Source organism: Molothrus ater, chromosome 21 (genome assembly GCF_012460135.2).
Source record: "Molothrus ater isolate BHLD 08-10-18 breed brown headed cowbird chromosome 21, BPBGC_Mater_1.1, whole genome shotgun sequence".
NCBI classification, from domain to species: domain Eukaryota; kingdom Metazoa; phylum Chordata; class Aves; order Passeriformes; family Icteridae; genus Molothrus; species Molothrus ater.
This window is the reverse complement of record NC_050498.2, coordinates 9,982,439-9,997,894: the sequence shown is the minus strand read 5'-3', so window position 1 is coordinate 9,997,894 and position 15,456 is coordinate 9,982,439. Positions and strand designations below refer to the sequence as shown.

General features: G+C 50.0%; 1 protein-coding gene across 1 annotated transcript in view; it reads right to left on the bottom strand.

Annotated features, from left to right (window-relative positions):
• The window catches only part of AATF (apoptosis antagonizing transcription factor), a 40,647-nt gene extending 25,191 nt beyond the window's left edge, over positions 1 to 15,456 (bottom strand). Inside the window, exons 1-7 of the mRNA XM_036395350.2 lie at positions 15,368 to 15,456; positions 13,805 to 13,993; positions 13,185 to 13,607; positions 12,505 to 12,642; positions 2,007 to 2,121; positions 1,508 to 1,712; positions 703 to 867 (exon numbers count right to left, since the gene is read on the bottom strand). Coding sequence (XP_036251243.1) covers positions 703 to 867; positions 1,508 to 1,712; positions 2,007 to 2,121; positions 12,505 to 12,642; positions 13,185 to 13,607; positions 13,805 to 13,993; positions 15,368 to 15,452 — 1,320 coding nt within the window. The 5' untranslated portion in view covers positions 15,453 to 15,456. The remainder of the gene's footprint in view (positions 1 to 702; positions 868 to 1,507; positions 1,713 to 2,006; positions 2,122 to 12,504; positions 12,643 to 13,184; positions 13,608 to 13,804; positions 13,994 to 15,367) is intronic.

Here is a 15,456-nt window from a genome sequence, read left to right as displayed (position 1 = left end):
TAAATACTAAATTAATAAAGGGCTTACTACTAACATATTCTGTAGGTTATATGCAGTATGATTTCAAAGGGGACTTTCTGGGTTAAAGACTCTAAACTGCAGAGTGAAAACCAAGTTTTGCTGCTGCTACCTCAAAAATCAGATTTAATGAGCAGCACAGGAGGGGCACAATCCCAGCTCAAGGAAAACCTCGTTTTCCCCACCAGGAACAGGGACAGGAGATAATGCAAACATCACAAAACTAGAATTTAAATGTTTTTCCTTAGCCATTACACTGCAGGAATCCACACTCAGAAATCCAGCAAAGTTTGCAAATTTCTGGCTTGGCACTCTATTATTTGCATGTGTGGCTGCAAAGGGAGACCATTTTCTGTGGGTAAAAGAAATCACTTCCCCTGGGTGAAATCATTTCCCTGGGCTCTGGGTATCAGCTCAGAGGTGGCTCTAAGGGCATGCTCGGTCCTCCTTGGTGACAGCTTTAGTTTTGGAGAAATCCAGCAAAGTTTGGAAATGTTCAGGTTGCTACCCCAGTGTCAGCTGCCAAGGGAGACCATTTTCCATGGCAAAGAGAAGTCACCCTCCTCCACCCACCTCCCCAGCAAGCACAACCGCGTCGCGCCGCCGAGTTTCCAGGATGAGTGAGAGGAACACCAGCTGTGCAGAGTTTCCCAGGGTGAATCAATGCAGTGAACCCCTCCTTACCGAGCTGTCAGGCCCAGGCTGAGGGGCTGGGGCAGGCTGGGGCTCCTGCCTGCCCAGCACGGTGTACAGGGAGCGGCGGGTCTGCGTGCGCCGCAGCAGGCGCTCCCTGTCCAGCAGCACGTGCTCGATCTGCGCCAGCACCGAGCGCTCCAAGGCTCCGAAACCCTGCAGGGCACCAAGCACTGTCAGGAAACACACACAGCCTCTCCTCCATGCACCCCCAGGCTCTCTCTGTCTTCTCTGGGGTTTCTGTGAGCGTTTTTTATTTGTTTCTCCCTCGCTCACCCTTCCCAACCTGAGGCGAGTTGATGCCTGGCTTAATAAAATGCCTTTGCTGTTCTGGTTCAGATTAACTTCTCTGTGATTAATACCAACTCAGAGATGTGAGCAGAGCCTGGATCTCTGGGTGAAATTATTATCCATTGTATTAAAGCCTACACATCTTGGAGGAGGAGAGGGCCCTGCTTCTGGGAGGAACCAAAAACTGCTCCTGCAGCAAAAGAGTGACATTTTCCTGGAGATTATTGGCTGTGAGGGGATGTCTGGTTGAGAAGACACAGAAACTACCAAGAGACATCTTCCACTGTCCCAGGTTGCTCCCAGCCCCATCCAAGCTGGCCTTGGACACTTCCAGGGATGGGGCAGGCACAGCTGCTCTGAGCACCCTGTGCCAGGGCCTCCCCTCACTCATAGGGAAGAATTTATCCCATGTATCCCACCCAAATTTCCCCTTTTTCAGTATGAACTTGTTCCCCAGATCCCTGCTCCATGGGAACCATGTCAGCACACACAAACCAGGCCTTGCCTTGCCCATTTTGCCAGTTGCCAGCTTGGTCTTGTCGTGCCACTTCTGCAGGGTGCTGTTCCTGTAGCTCCTGAAGTCCCGGTAGCGCTTGGCTATGAACTCAGGGTACTCCTCAAACTTCAGCTTCCTCTTGGGGAGCCTCCTCCTCTTCTCCTGAGCCTTCTCCACTGGCTCCTCATCGCTGCTGCTCAGGATTTCATCCTCACTGGAACAAAAGCACTCAGGATAAACACCCTGTCCCTCCCTAAGGCAGTGTGGGATCCTTGCTGGCCCCTCCACACTGATATTTTTGTTAAAAGCTCCATTTAGCCCCTGCTCCATAATCAGAAACATTCCAAACCAGACTTCCCACGAGGAATGCAAATAACAGAGTGTCTGTCACCCAGACCCAGCAGCACCTGAGAGAGCAGCAGGGTGAGGGTGCTCAGGAGGGCTGGGCATTGTCCTGTCTGCTGGAGAACAAAGGGTTCAGGAAGTTCTTATCTCTTTTTGCATTTACCTCTCAGTTTTTGCTTGCTTTCCATCCACCAGATGCCTCGTGCCTGGGTACTGATAAAGCAGCTCATCCTGAAGCTCCACCAGCACTTTCAGCAAGGCCTCCAGGGCTTTACAACCTGCAGAGCAAGAGACACAAGTGATGAGATCTGATCTATGGGGGAACTTTAAACCATGACCTGGTGAGTTTAATGAGAGGACTCTGATCAGAAAAGCAGAACTGCAGGCCCAGAGATCTTCAGGAAGAGAGAAAGGGAAGAAAAGATGGGGTGGAGGGGTGTAAATTGATCAATACATGGTGTGAATGTGATTTTTACTGGGATGTGCAGCTGCACCTCACACACACAAATCCTGAAGGGAGATGTGATGCTGTGTAAAGGTTTTTGCAGCTGACAGCTCTCCTGTGTCCATGCAGTGCCTGTTCCAAAGGCTGTGGGTTCTCCAAGGACACATAGCTCCAGCTGACCGTGGGACAGGTTAACTGCACACTGCCACAGCACCTGCCCTTCAAAACCAGTTCTTCTGTGGCAACCAACAAGCCTGCCTGCAGAACTCTGGTAGAAAACAAGTGTCTTCCCAGGCCCTCACAAACTGTCCCTCTGCACATCCACCACAGGGTCAGCTCTGCCAGCTGAAACACCTGGCACACCCCACCCAAAACCTACACTGACCTCACTGTGGCTGGCAGAGCACGTGGGTTTGTGTGGAGAGCAGGAGCTGGGACCTTCCCCAGAGCTGCCCCTGGTGCCTCCTCTGCCACAGAGCCAGTGGGGCTGCTCTGTTAACTCCCCAGCCTCCCTCTGTACGTGGCACAGAAAGAACAGGGAGAACTTTTCCCCACTCCATTGTTTTCTTTAGCTCTGCTTTTCAGTGGGGGACCCAGGGATCACGGGCAGAGCGAACAGCAAATCGTCCTCAGGCAGACAGAGGCAGAAATCAGCCCAGACACTCAGAGGTCTCAATCTCCTGCGTGCTCCCACTGTGATATTGCTCAGCTGTCACCACCTTCAGATAAACGATGGCCTGACCTCAGGAACAGCAGTGTCAAGGAGAAGATGCTTTAAGATTTCTGTTGCAGATCAGCTGTGGGACTGGCCCTCCCTGAGCCCATGGTTCATTATAGTGCTCTATATAAACCTATTAACGGATTAGGTTTGCTGCACTTGTAAATCAGACGTGTGTGAGCATCAAAACAATTCCACCAGACAAACAGACAAAAGCCCTTAAAAATGCATTTGTTGTAGGTGTCTGCAGCTAAAGCATCACTTGCAGGAGCCAAGTGCCCCCACCCTAGCCTGAGTGCACAGCTTACACCAGCAAAATCCTTCCCATTGCCTGCAACACAGCCCAATGTCCCCAGAGCTTCCCAAACTGTTTATTTTCTCCCTGCTGCCTCTCCTCCAGCACAGTGCTAATGCACCCCAGGCAGCTTTGATCCTGGCAATTACAAGTGGAGTAGCACTCCAGCCCTTCTGGGCTACAGCAGGGCCGTGGTGAGCAGGCAAGGAAATAAAGACAGGCTCAGGCTGCCCCAGGCCACAGACACAGAGCCCAGCACAAGTGGGCATGGGGAGCAATTCTGTTTGGAGTGAAGGGGCTGGAGAGGGCAGGGAAGACAATGACCTTGTGTCTAAAAAGGTGGGAGGGCTAATTATTCCAGGCAGTGGCTTCATCACAGCCTCTTAGAGCTGGGTAATTTCCCTGCTCTCAGTTCTTGGGTATTTAATAGCATTATTGGATGGCATTCTCACTTCTACTGCTGGCTGCCTAGGTGTGCTGTAAACTCAGCTTCAGAAGGCAAGTGTCACCCTGCTCTGCCCTGTCCATCTCACATTTCACTCCAGAAGGGGCTGTTTTCTTCCCAGCCTCCTCTCCATCTCCTCTTCCCTCTCAAGTCCCTTTGCACTGCCTGCTCTGGGGCAGAGTCTGGCCCCACTTGTGAATGAAGGCAGCCCAAACCCAAACTGTTCCATGGATGCAAACGGGGTCATTTAGAAAGGAGGCTGGGCACTGACTGACCCTCCCACCCCCAGCAGGATTTTTGGAATGCTGCTCCTTGTCTGAAACTGGCACACAACAAACCTGGCTGGAAGGTAACCTCCAGCTCCTATGGGGCTCAGAGTGCCAGTGGTGAGACACTACGCTGGGAGAGGCACTTTCAGGAGCCCACAGGAGCCCCTTCACTTTGTGTCCAGGAGGGAAAAGTTGTTCCAGACCCATTGGGCAGCAGATGAACCCACCCAGATTGCTGGAAGCCAGCACCAGTAAATCCCAGTGTGCCTTTCTCTCAATGTTCCTCTTACATCCTCCTTTCATCCAGGCCCCCACACAGGCTGGAAGCAGCCTGGAGTATTTAGCTCCATTCAAGGCTAGCACTGCCATGGATCAAAGTGCCAGGAGATCCACCAGAGATGAAAGCTGTCCTGCTGCTGCCCTCACAGCACACCAAATCAGTTCTGTCAGTGCCAGGGGTTGTGGACACACTGGAGTGGGGGGACCTGGCTGCAGGGGCTGATCCCAGAGCTGCCCTGGATGGAACCCATGCAATGCCTGTGAGGAGGGGCTGCCAGGGGCTGCTGTGCTTGCTCATCCATGCTCCAAGCCCAGCATTCCCACAGCCTCCCACTCAGGAAAAGCCCTGCACTCCCTTCCATGACCTCTCAAGATGGGCTCTCATTTCACCCTCCCAAGCAGCTGCATGGAGCAGCAGGAGCATGCAGGGACACTGAATCCTTGGGAAAACCCTTCCCAGGATGTTCCAGCAGGAACCACCACCTACCCAGCACACAGCCCCACTGCAGAGCTGTGCCAGCACTGGAAATTGAGGACTTTTCCCTCTCAATTCAATCTGGGGCTCTGGCATCACAGGAATATCACAGCCATGCAATGCCTTCCATTCTCCCTGCCCCTGCACAGGCTGGGGAAGCACCCACACAGGAAAGCTGGAGCAATGCTGGCATTGGGATGAGGGGATGCAGAGCAAAAGCTGGGCTGGGAGTGCTCCCTGCCTCCATGGACAGTCCCCAGGGAGCCCCCATGACCCCCACACCAACCAAAAGGAGGAGAGGAACCCACCCTCTGCTCTGAATGGCTGCACACAATGAGAAGCGCCTCCACCTGGCACACAGGTTTATCCCAGCACTCCAGGGAGAGGGGGAGCCTTCCCTCCCTTCGAGGGCTGTGGGACAGGAGTTAAACTCCAGGTCAAAATGGCCCTCGATGAGCTGGCCCTGGAACAATGCTCCCCACTCACAGCCAGCAGCAGCCACTTGCACTCGTCATCCCCAGCAATTAATCCCCCACCAAACACGTTTGATTAAATCTTTTCAAGCAAATCCTTTGCTTTGCTTTTGTTAGTTCACTTCTTGTCAACATCTATTAAAATATGCCTTTAATTCTCCCACAATCTTAAAAAACACCGATTCCACTGTCTTCAACTTTAATCAACTGTATGGCCGGCATTTTTCATTTCATAATAATGTGCTGTTTGGAATTCAAGAGGCAGGCTCAACATCAATCATTCGGCAAGAATTTTTCCACTGCAATAAATATGCAAATGAGGAAAGCCAGTCAGTCGTATTTCAGGCCCGACTTGCTAGTGTTTTAAAAAAGACACAAATTTATTAATTGCCGTTGGCCAGCGGAATCCTATTACTTTGGGCATTGATTACAAAGCTGTGTGAGTGATTATTGTGCAACTCGCAGGCTATCCAGGCATGAGGAAAAATTATTAAAGCAAGGCAGAGATTATCAACTCGGAATAACAATAAGCCTTAACATTTTAGGCCTCTAACTTCTTCAACAAAGAATTACGCCGCAGCTCCAGTGTATCATAATTCTGAAGGCTGTCAGTATTACTTTTGGAGCTTGCTCTGTATTCCCAGCAGCAGGACCACGTTCCCAGCCAGGAAAAGGAGGGGGAATTCCTCCAGGTGGCACATCTCAGACATGGGGCTGTGGACAGGAGCCTCGTGTAATTGCCAGGGTGGAAGGAACCTCCAGCCTGGCACCCCTGAGCACCCTGGGGCCCAAAGCAACATGGCACAGAAATTAAAGAAAGAATTCTGGTGGGTGCAGGAGCTCCAAGAGCCAGCTCAGACTCCATGTTAGGCTAAAGGGGATTTTTTACAGGTGGTGTGGTTACATTCCCATTTCTCACACACACTTCAGCACAAAGCACTGGGAGATCTGTCCAAATGGGAGCAACACTCCTTTCATGCTTCCCAAAACAGGGGGTCTGGGGAGTTTTACCAAATGATAGGAGGAAAAGGGCCGACTTTGCTGCTGGCAGCTCCACAGCCAAGCCCAGTTTGCTGGTTCCATTGGAATGCAAATGATGCAAGAGCCTTTGCAGAGGGGAAAATTGTATTCCCTGGGCACAAAGGAGCCAGGGCTGCACCCCCCTTCCACAGCAGAGCTTCAGCTGACTCCCAAAGAGTCCCAGAACAGCCTCAATTTAGCCCTTTCACTCCAATATTACTGCATCTGACAGGGAGGACAACGGGATCAGACACAGATGAGTTTGCTAAAAGTAAAGAAAATAACTGGATTCAACAAGAGAATAAAGGCTGGGTATTCAGGGGTTTATTAGAGGGGACTGGGGGAGGGAGACAGCTGAGCAGGAGAGAAAGAGAAACACTTCCATGAAGTTCATGCTCTGCTGATTCACCTCAACCATCATCTTTTGATATCAGCCCAAACCAGGAAGGGGATGGGGCTGGCAAAAATGAGATTTATAAAAACTGATGCTTTCCATTACTGGAAATGCAAAGAAGCTGACAGCACACATTCCTGCCTCTGCCAGCCTGGAGGCCCCAAGTACATGGGCAAGGAGGAGAAAGGAAGAGGAAATGTGAGATTTCATAGCTCTATCTGGATATTAAGGCCAGAAGGGAACATTAGCCCATCCACACTGACCTCCCCACATAATACCAGGCATTAATTATATTTATCATGACAAGCTCTGAGTTCCCATCTCAAGGTACCCAATTGCCAATTAATCCCAGTTAGCTGACATTTGCACACGCTTGTCTGGACACTTTCAAAGCCTTTGTTTCCCTGCATCTTGTTTGTGCAGTACACAGACTAACATGCACAAATATGTAGCTAAATTCAGTTTAATTAGCTACTAATCTTGAGAAACTCAGGTGTAGGCAAAGCTGAGTGGGCTGGGGTTCAGCTGGATCAGGTCACCAACCAGGGACTGTCCCAGCATTTCCTGCACCAAAATTTAAGGCAGATTTCAAATAAACCTCAGACATCACCAAAGAACAACACACATGGCTGTGGAGATCACCTGTAAAATCATTTTCCCATACCCATTCATGAGAAGGAGAAACCAATTCTGCTCAAAAATACTGAATACCACAAGCTAAAAGCCTTGGCACTCTGGGAGGAAGGACAAGAGTTTTTTCTCTGCAAACAGCCCAAAACTGCATGTTAAATAAATGTCCTGCATTTCTCCACTACCTCTCCCACAGAATTCCTGAACAAATCACAGACAGTAATGACAAACCACAAAACACCTTCCTGGTACCTCTCACAGCCCAAATTCTGCACGTGCCCAAAACAGAGACTTCATGACCCAGCTCAACACTGACAGAACAACTGCAGAGCTCCAAAGCTGAGCCCTCTCCACCCATGGCTCTTCCCTCTCACAGCACACCCAGACTGGCCCAGGAGCTGCTCATCCTCACTGAGCCCGCTCCCCACCAAAAGCTCTCCGTGGCATATTCCTCAAAATTTGGAGAAAAGGAGCTGATTCCTTCATTTCTTCAGCTGAGAGTATTCATTAATGTCAACAGGCTTTGGCTCAGTCCCAAAAAGAGTGGAACAGATTCTCCACGAGATCAGAGAGGAGAGCTGGAACTTGGGGACACCTGCACCCACATCCATTTCAATCCCATCCACTCCTGCAGGGACTGACAGGGCTGATGCTTTTTGTATTCATAAAGTGTCCAGACTAACACAATTCAATTAAAATGAACTACCAGTTTTAAGTGGGCTAGATCTGATCACAATAATTTACACTCAGGCTTGAAACCCAGTTCTGCTGTCACACATTTGTGAGGGCTCCCAGTAAAATCTTCAAAGCAAGAATATATTTAAGTCCATGATCTTGCCTAGCACCAATTAATCCTGTAAGTGCTCTATGCCTCTGGAAACTGTGTAATCTGCCTGTGCCTCAGTTCCTCCCCCTCCCTGTGACACTCACCCTGCTCTGCATTAATGCATTAACATCTCCAGATGGAGGTGTGGATACACTGGAGCTCTAAAAGCCACCCAGGAATGGAGGTGAGAGCAGAATTACCAGGGAGCTCTGGGCTGCTGAGTCCTGCCAGGCTTCCCTTAAAAATTCCAAGGCTGTGTCAGTAAATCCCATTTCATCCCAGAGCTGTTCCCACCCAGGTGTGCCCAGGTGAGGGGAGAGGGGAGGCCTTGCCAGCACATCCTCCCTCCCAGGACGTGGAACAGCTTCTCTGGCACCTACAGCAGACTGGATTTGATCCAAAATTAGTCCCTGCTTAATCAGTGGCTTCAACACGGCTTACCTGGATGCTGTGGAGGATGTAAAGATATTATTTTAAAGACTGGGATTAAGAGAGCCCAACAAAAATCCTCATTAAAAAGACACTGAGAACATACTCATACACTAATTGAGACTAAACAGAATCCTTCCCTCTCTCTTAAATGTCAAAATATTGCAGAATCAACCCAGAAGAAAATGAAGATACCCAGGGTGAAGCACTCAGACAGAGAGGTCTAAATGTGCTGTTTGTTCCCAGGCCACAGAATCTGTCATGGGACAGGAACCCAACCTGCTGTGCCAGGGCCCAGCTCAGGAATTATTCCAGATGGGAGCACAGCTCTTTCCCACTCACCACAGATTTCCACCCCAGAAACAGCCATTTCTGAGGGGAAACAGCCATTTCTGAGGGGAAACAGCCATTTCTGAGGGGAAACAGCCATTTCTGGGTGGGTCCCTCAAAGTTTTAGGAATAAAAATCCAACAACTTCATTTCCCAGAAGGCAACAAAGCACTGTGGGTTGGGTTTTTTGGTTTATTTTTTTTTGTTTGTTTGTTGTTTTTTGTTTTGTTTTTTTGTTTTGGTTTGGTTTTTTGTTTGTTTGTTTGGGTTTTTTGTGGTTTGTGGTTTTTTGTTTGTTTTGGTTTTTTGGTTTTTTTGTTTTGTTTTTTTTTTTTAATCTGATTAACTTTATTCAGGTTTATTTTATTACTGATCACAAATTTTGGTGAACCTTCACCACAGCTCTCCAAAGTGTAAATGAGTTATTATTTGCTGTTGGTACCTGCACTGAGCAAATCCATCCACACACACCCTCTGCATATCTGCTTTTACCAAACCCACTATTTCCTCCCTTTCTTGAAATTATCTGCAGCTTCTGCTGAGGAATAGAAATGTGGGATTCTGGTATTTTCTCTCAATCCACAGATGGAGACAAAGCCAAAAAAACCCCCAAACCCCACAAAAATGCAGTGAGCAGTTTGCATTGCAGGGACCTCCTGAACTCTTGCACAAAAGGAAAGCACAGCCACTTGTCCCTTTAAAATCCTGCAACTTCCATCAGTTTCTGGCTAAGAACTTCCTCACCTTGGCTTCTGAACACTCTTAACTCATCTCACCAACTATAAAGTGAAAATAACACAATCTGCTATCTAAAAGCTGCAATTCCCAGCTCTTTTTGAAAAGCATGAAGCATTAGTCACTGAAGTGTTCCCAGTTTAGTATTTTTAACCAGAATTACAAAGGAAAAGCTCCAGGCCTGTACTGAGAAGCTCAGGGCCTTTGAGGATGGAGAGATTTAATTCCTCAAAGCCCTTGTTACCTCCTTGTCCCTCAATTATTTGTGGGTTTTTCTGTCACCCTATCAAGATTTAACACAACAAGCCCCAAACACTGGAACTGTTGAATTCCTGACACTGGATGTGACTCCACCAATGTTTATTCCACCTCTGCTTTGGCTCTCCCTTGCCCTTGAGGGGATTTTTGTGGACAATTTGAGGAGCTCCCCTCCCAAGCTGGCAGCACAGTGAAATATGAGTGGCAGGCCTGCAATCTGTGCACAGCCCCAGCACAGAAACTTGCACCTTGCACTCCTTTTCTATGTAAATAATGCAGGGATCCTGCGGGAACATGCCAGGGATTGGAATTTTTAATTAATGGGTCTCTTTAATGTGCAAATCAGGAGCAGATTGCAAATTCTGACTCGCATTGATTATGAAAAACATTAATTGAACGTGCAAGACCCCAAACAGAGGCAACATCTCAAGGCCTGGACCAGACTGGAAGATGCAGAGCAGGGGAATACAAATCTGTCCTGGAGGAACAGCCCAGCACCTTGGAATTGTGAGCTGGGAGGGTTTCTGTGGGCAGGACATTAAATACTGGACATTTGTGCTGCTTTCAGAGCTCAGCCACTCTGATCTCAGCACTAAAAACCACCCAGACCTGGGTGCAAAACAGGAATAAACATGAGCTCCATGCCCACACTTTGGTCTCCCATTTGTATGTAAAAAGGGTGACAGAAAAAAAAAAACCCTGGAATATAATTAAAGATTTTAAAAAAGGGAAATAAAAAGTAAGACAGCACAAACAAAGCAATGCTGTCTCTTTAAACAGAAATTCATCCTATATAAATTATGGCCATAAACTTTTCCTGCAGTGCAGCCTAATTAATTCTTGTTCTATACACAAAGGGAAATGCTGGGTGACAAATGGGTGTGAAGCCTGAAAGCTGCCAGGTCTGCAAAACATTTTCTACTTCAATTTATAAGCAATTTTGCAGTAAATCATCTACCAGAACCTGAGATCTCAGGAATCTAAGGTTGTCCAAAGCATGTTGTAACATTCAAAGGAAAAAAAAAATCATAAAAGATTACAAAAATAATAAATTAAACATTTTAGGTATTGTAACCTCCGGTCTCAAAATCTGGAAAATGAGCATGACCTTGCCATTTTCACCCAGGTTTGGCTTTAAAACTGCAAATGGATGGAGAATTGCTGTCTACTCTTTAACACAATTACACTCCAGCCCTTAGGGAACTCCAGCACCACAACAGGGCTGTCCTGAGTAGGAGATACCCAAGAGGCAAACACACAAAGGACCATTTTCCAATTCAAAAGATTCAATCTTCCTCTGAGCACAGCACAGAAATTTCATGAGAAATGGAAAGATTTGGGGAAAATTACTGGAAACACTCTTGTGCAGGAGCACTGAGAGCCTCCTGACTTCAGCATCCTGCAGGCTCACCCAGAGTCTGCGATTTTGGCACCCAGTCTTTGGTGCACCTGGAGCACCCAATCATTCCCTCCTGCTCAGTGAGGATGATGAAAACATGCCAGATTTATTCTGTGGATTGGGACAGAAGTGCTGAGGCTGCCCTGAAAGGACAGCATCATCCAGGCCTGTGATGATGCCCAATCCTGCCCAAGGCTGAAGTGCAGCAGCAGTGCTGGAATGTTCCTAAATCCAGCATGTCCCATCTGTCAGCCCGAGGTTTCCCCTGCTAACACTGCCCCTGTCACTCCAGCTCTGTGTTCTGTCCTCACAGATGAGCCACAGAGCACAAACCCAGGCTAGGAGGAGCATCAGAGGAACAACATCCCTGCCCAGGTGATGGGGAGAAGGCCAGGAGGGACCATCCAGCACCTCTTGGCAGTGCAGGCTCCCTCAGAGCTCTGCACAACTGAGGGCTCAGCCTCTGCAGCACTGGGGACATTACACTCCATGCTCCTGGCTGTATTTTGCTTATGGGAAATACCAAAATGTCAACCATTGTTTCTGTTAAAGGTCTTTAATGATATTGCATCTTAGACCTGTAATGAAACATGGAGCTGGGGCAGCTTGTAATGCATCTCATTAAGGACATTAATAACGTGTGTTCCACTGAAAGGTCAGCACAGCCTTGCTGGGAGTTTGCCTTTTTGTCCTTAATCACTTCATTTCAAGCAGCAGAGCCAACTTTGAAGCAGAAAGCAGCTCACCTGTAACTGCAGGTAAGCTGACTGCCCTGCCCTGCCCTGCAGCAGAGGAGCTCAGCCAAAACTTGCTGCAGGACCAAGGTTCAATGTCTGATCACCCAGACATCTCCCTCCCCAGGCATTCACCTCAAAGCCAGGAAAAAGGGGGCCAAATATAAAAATGGAACAGACCCACACCACACTGAAGCCCAGTACTCTGCACTCAGCCACTGCAGCCTGCATGTTATGATTTCATAGTGGAGGATCCAGCACAGATCTCATCAGTGCCATTAGCAGTGACTCAGGAATGAACAGCTGAAGCAGCTCCATGCTGGAATTCATCTGCAGCCCCTCCTTTGGGCTGCACTGCTCCTGCTTTGGGCAAACCTCTGCATCCACTGGCTCAGCACAAAACTGGCACAAGGTGTCCCTGGACAAGGCACCCAGCCCTGCACTGAACAGCAATGAGCAATTGTTTGTAAGGGTCTCAGCAAAGGAGAAAGATTAAAAGGCTCTTACAGTTCTCCACTGCGTGGTCAAAGTCCTGTCCCCCCTCCTTCCTGAACCTGGGGTAGGTGTCTGGCTGGGGCAGCCTGTTGGCTGTCAGGAGCACCTTCTGCATCTTGATCCTCCCTTCCATCAGCTGATCCCACAGGGCTTCAAACAGAAAGGAAATAAAAGAATCAGTTAGCAAGACAAAGCACTTGTTCCTGCGAAGGACCTGGCAGCTCAGGCCCTCTCCTCTGGCTGCATTCCTCCTGCTCAGGGCAGCCCTGGCAGGCACTGGAGCACAAAATGGGTGCCACAAGCCTCTGGCCAAAGCAAATCCCAACTGCAACTCTGTGAGCCACAGACCAAACCACCCCTTTGCTTTACTGCTTCAAAGGTTTGACAGTTCAGCAGCTCAGACAGGAAGAAATGGCATTTTGGGAGTTACACTTTGGAAAGAAACAAAGTGATCACAGCAGGAGCAGTGCAGGGAGCTCCCAAACCCAAACCCAATGGTCCCATGAGGACATTCAGCACTGGTTCAGTTAAGCTAATGGATAAATACACTTCCCATCAGGAGCTGCTCCAGCAGCAGTGACACCAGAACATCTGGCAGAACATCTGCACACACAGGGGGCTGCTGCAGCAGGCACCATGCTGAGGGGCTGAGGCTGCTTTCACACTGCCAGCACACACAAACATGCACAAACCTAGCTGGTTCCTCACAGCTTTGCCCTTCTCCACTTCTTCAGACTCCTGTCCTCTGGAGAAGGTCAGCACTCCCCCATCATCTTCACTGTCTTTGGCTTCTTTCTCATCATCGTGGTTCTCACTCCCAAATTCCTCCTCCTCCTCCTCGTTTTCTTCTTCCATGTCAGCATCATCTTCATCCTCATCCTCATCTTCATCCTCCCCTCCGCTGCTCCCTGCATCATCCATGCCCTCCGTAAACTTCTCAAAGTCTGTGATATTCTGGGAGCTGAACTTGGGTGCCTTGGCCTCCTCATCATCCTCCAGGTCCTCCTCCTGCTCACTGCCAGCACTGCTGGGCCTCTCCCTGCCCTTAGTGCCAGCACTGTCCTCCTCTTCTGAGCCTTCACTGCCACTGTACCAGTCATCCAGTGCTTCTCCAGCTGATAAGTGAGAGAAAAAAGTTATTTACTTGGCAGAAAAGTTCACCAGCATCAGCTCAGGTCTGGCTATTTGATATCCAGCTTAACTGGGGCTGTTCCTTGCCTTGTGATGGGGCCCTGAGCTTTGCCATGCTCAGTCACGAGCTGACATCATGCTCTGCCAGCAAAAAGGGGGGAAAAAAAATGAGATTTCTTACCAGATCCTTCTTCAGACAGAGCATCTCCCCAGAGCTCCTCCTGCAGAGCTTTCCGAGACGTGGCTTTCCCACTGTACCTCTTATCAGCTTCCAGGAGAGAGGCTGAAGCTCTTTTCCTGATATTGCCAACTGGCAAAACGTCATCCGTGCCCTCATCCTCAAATCTGTCAATCACTTTAGCAACTGTAGCTGTAAGGGGGAGAAAAGGGAAGGGGTGTCTGAAACTGAGCTGAATTCCAGCCTGGAAGGAGCCCTGGCAAGCTCCTCATGCTCTGAAACAACCAAGGAGCTTCCCCCCGCACTGCACAGGGGAGCAGCAACTGGGAAAAGTGCAGGAAAGGCACACAAATAATTTCCTGCAAGGGGGAAAGGCTCCTGCATGAAGCAGAACAGGAACTGAGCCCATCCAAGCCCTCCCAAGGATGCAGGAGGGTCTCTGAGCCCTTCATGACTCTGCAATGCCTTCACTCACTTCATGCTTGCAGGTTAAAAGAGGAAGACTCCAATTCAGATGCACTCTGGCCTCTTGCTATACATGCAAACCACATAAACACATAAACATTTCAGAAAAGCTCAACAGAGGAAATCATTTCACTGTGGTTGTTGCCCTCCTTCACCCCCATCTCCTGCAGGACACAGAGCAGAGCAGCTCAGCCCAGAGGACACATCCCACCCTCCTCTCTCCCTGCTTCCACTCATGGGCAAGGCACCCTGTGCCGAATTACAGGGTCAGCTCTGTGGGCAGGGAGAGACTCAAACCCCTGAGCGCTCCTAATGTGTGTTTGGAAATGTGAATGCTTGGCTTGGAGTGTTTGTGAGAGGCAAAGAGGGCAAAAAAATCTGCTCATAACCAAAGCAACAAAGTACAGCCACTCCAGGCAGCAGAGGATGGCAAAATGTTGGGCAACAAGGAGGGCAGGAGGGACAGATCCTTCCAGCCTCCTCCTGGAATCCTCAGTCTTGGCACCAGCACGGGATGCAGCTGTCCCCAGAGCAGCTGTGGCTGCCCCTGGCAGTGTCCCAGGCCAGGCTGGACGGGTTTGGAGCAGCCTGGGACAGTGGGAGGTGTCCCTGCCATGGCAGGGGTGGCACTGGGTGGGCTCTGAGGCCCCAAACCCAAACCAGCCTGGAATTCTGCGAAGTCTGGAACAAAATTATGGTTACTAAAATGGGAAAACGCCTCTTCTGACCACGATAACTTCCTCAGTTATGAAAACGTTTCTTACAAGACGCTGCTGCTCTCACACAGACTGCAGCAAAGAACCAGGCCGGGCCTAACACAGCCCCGACCCGGGGGCGGCCCCAGCCCCCGAGAGAACCCCGATCCCGGACACATCCCCGACCCCACAGGCGGCTCGATGAACCCCATGGCGGAGGGAACCCCAGACCCGGACAGCCCCGACCCCCGAGACCACCCCGGGCCGGGGGCACGGCGGGAGCCCGACCCCCCCACGCCGCCCCGCGCCACGTGCGGCCGCTCCGGCAGCGCCCGGGCCGCTCCCGCCGGCCCCTCCCGCCCCCGCCGGCCGCGGTACCAACCCCCCTGCCCCGGTACTCCCGCACCTTCCTCCGCATCATCCTCGGGGTCCCGCGGGGCGGGCCGGGGGTCCAGCAGCTCCTGCAGCTGCAGCGCCAAGGGCGCCGCCATCTTG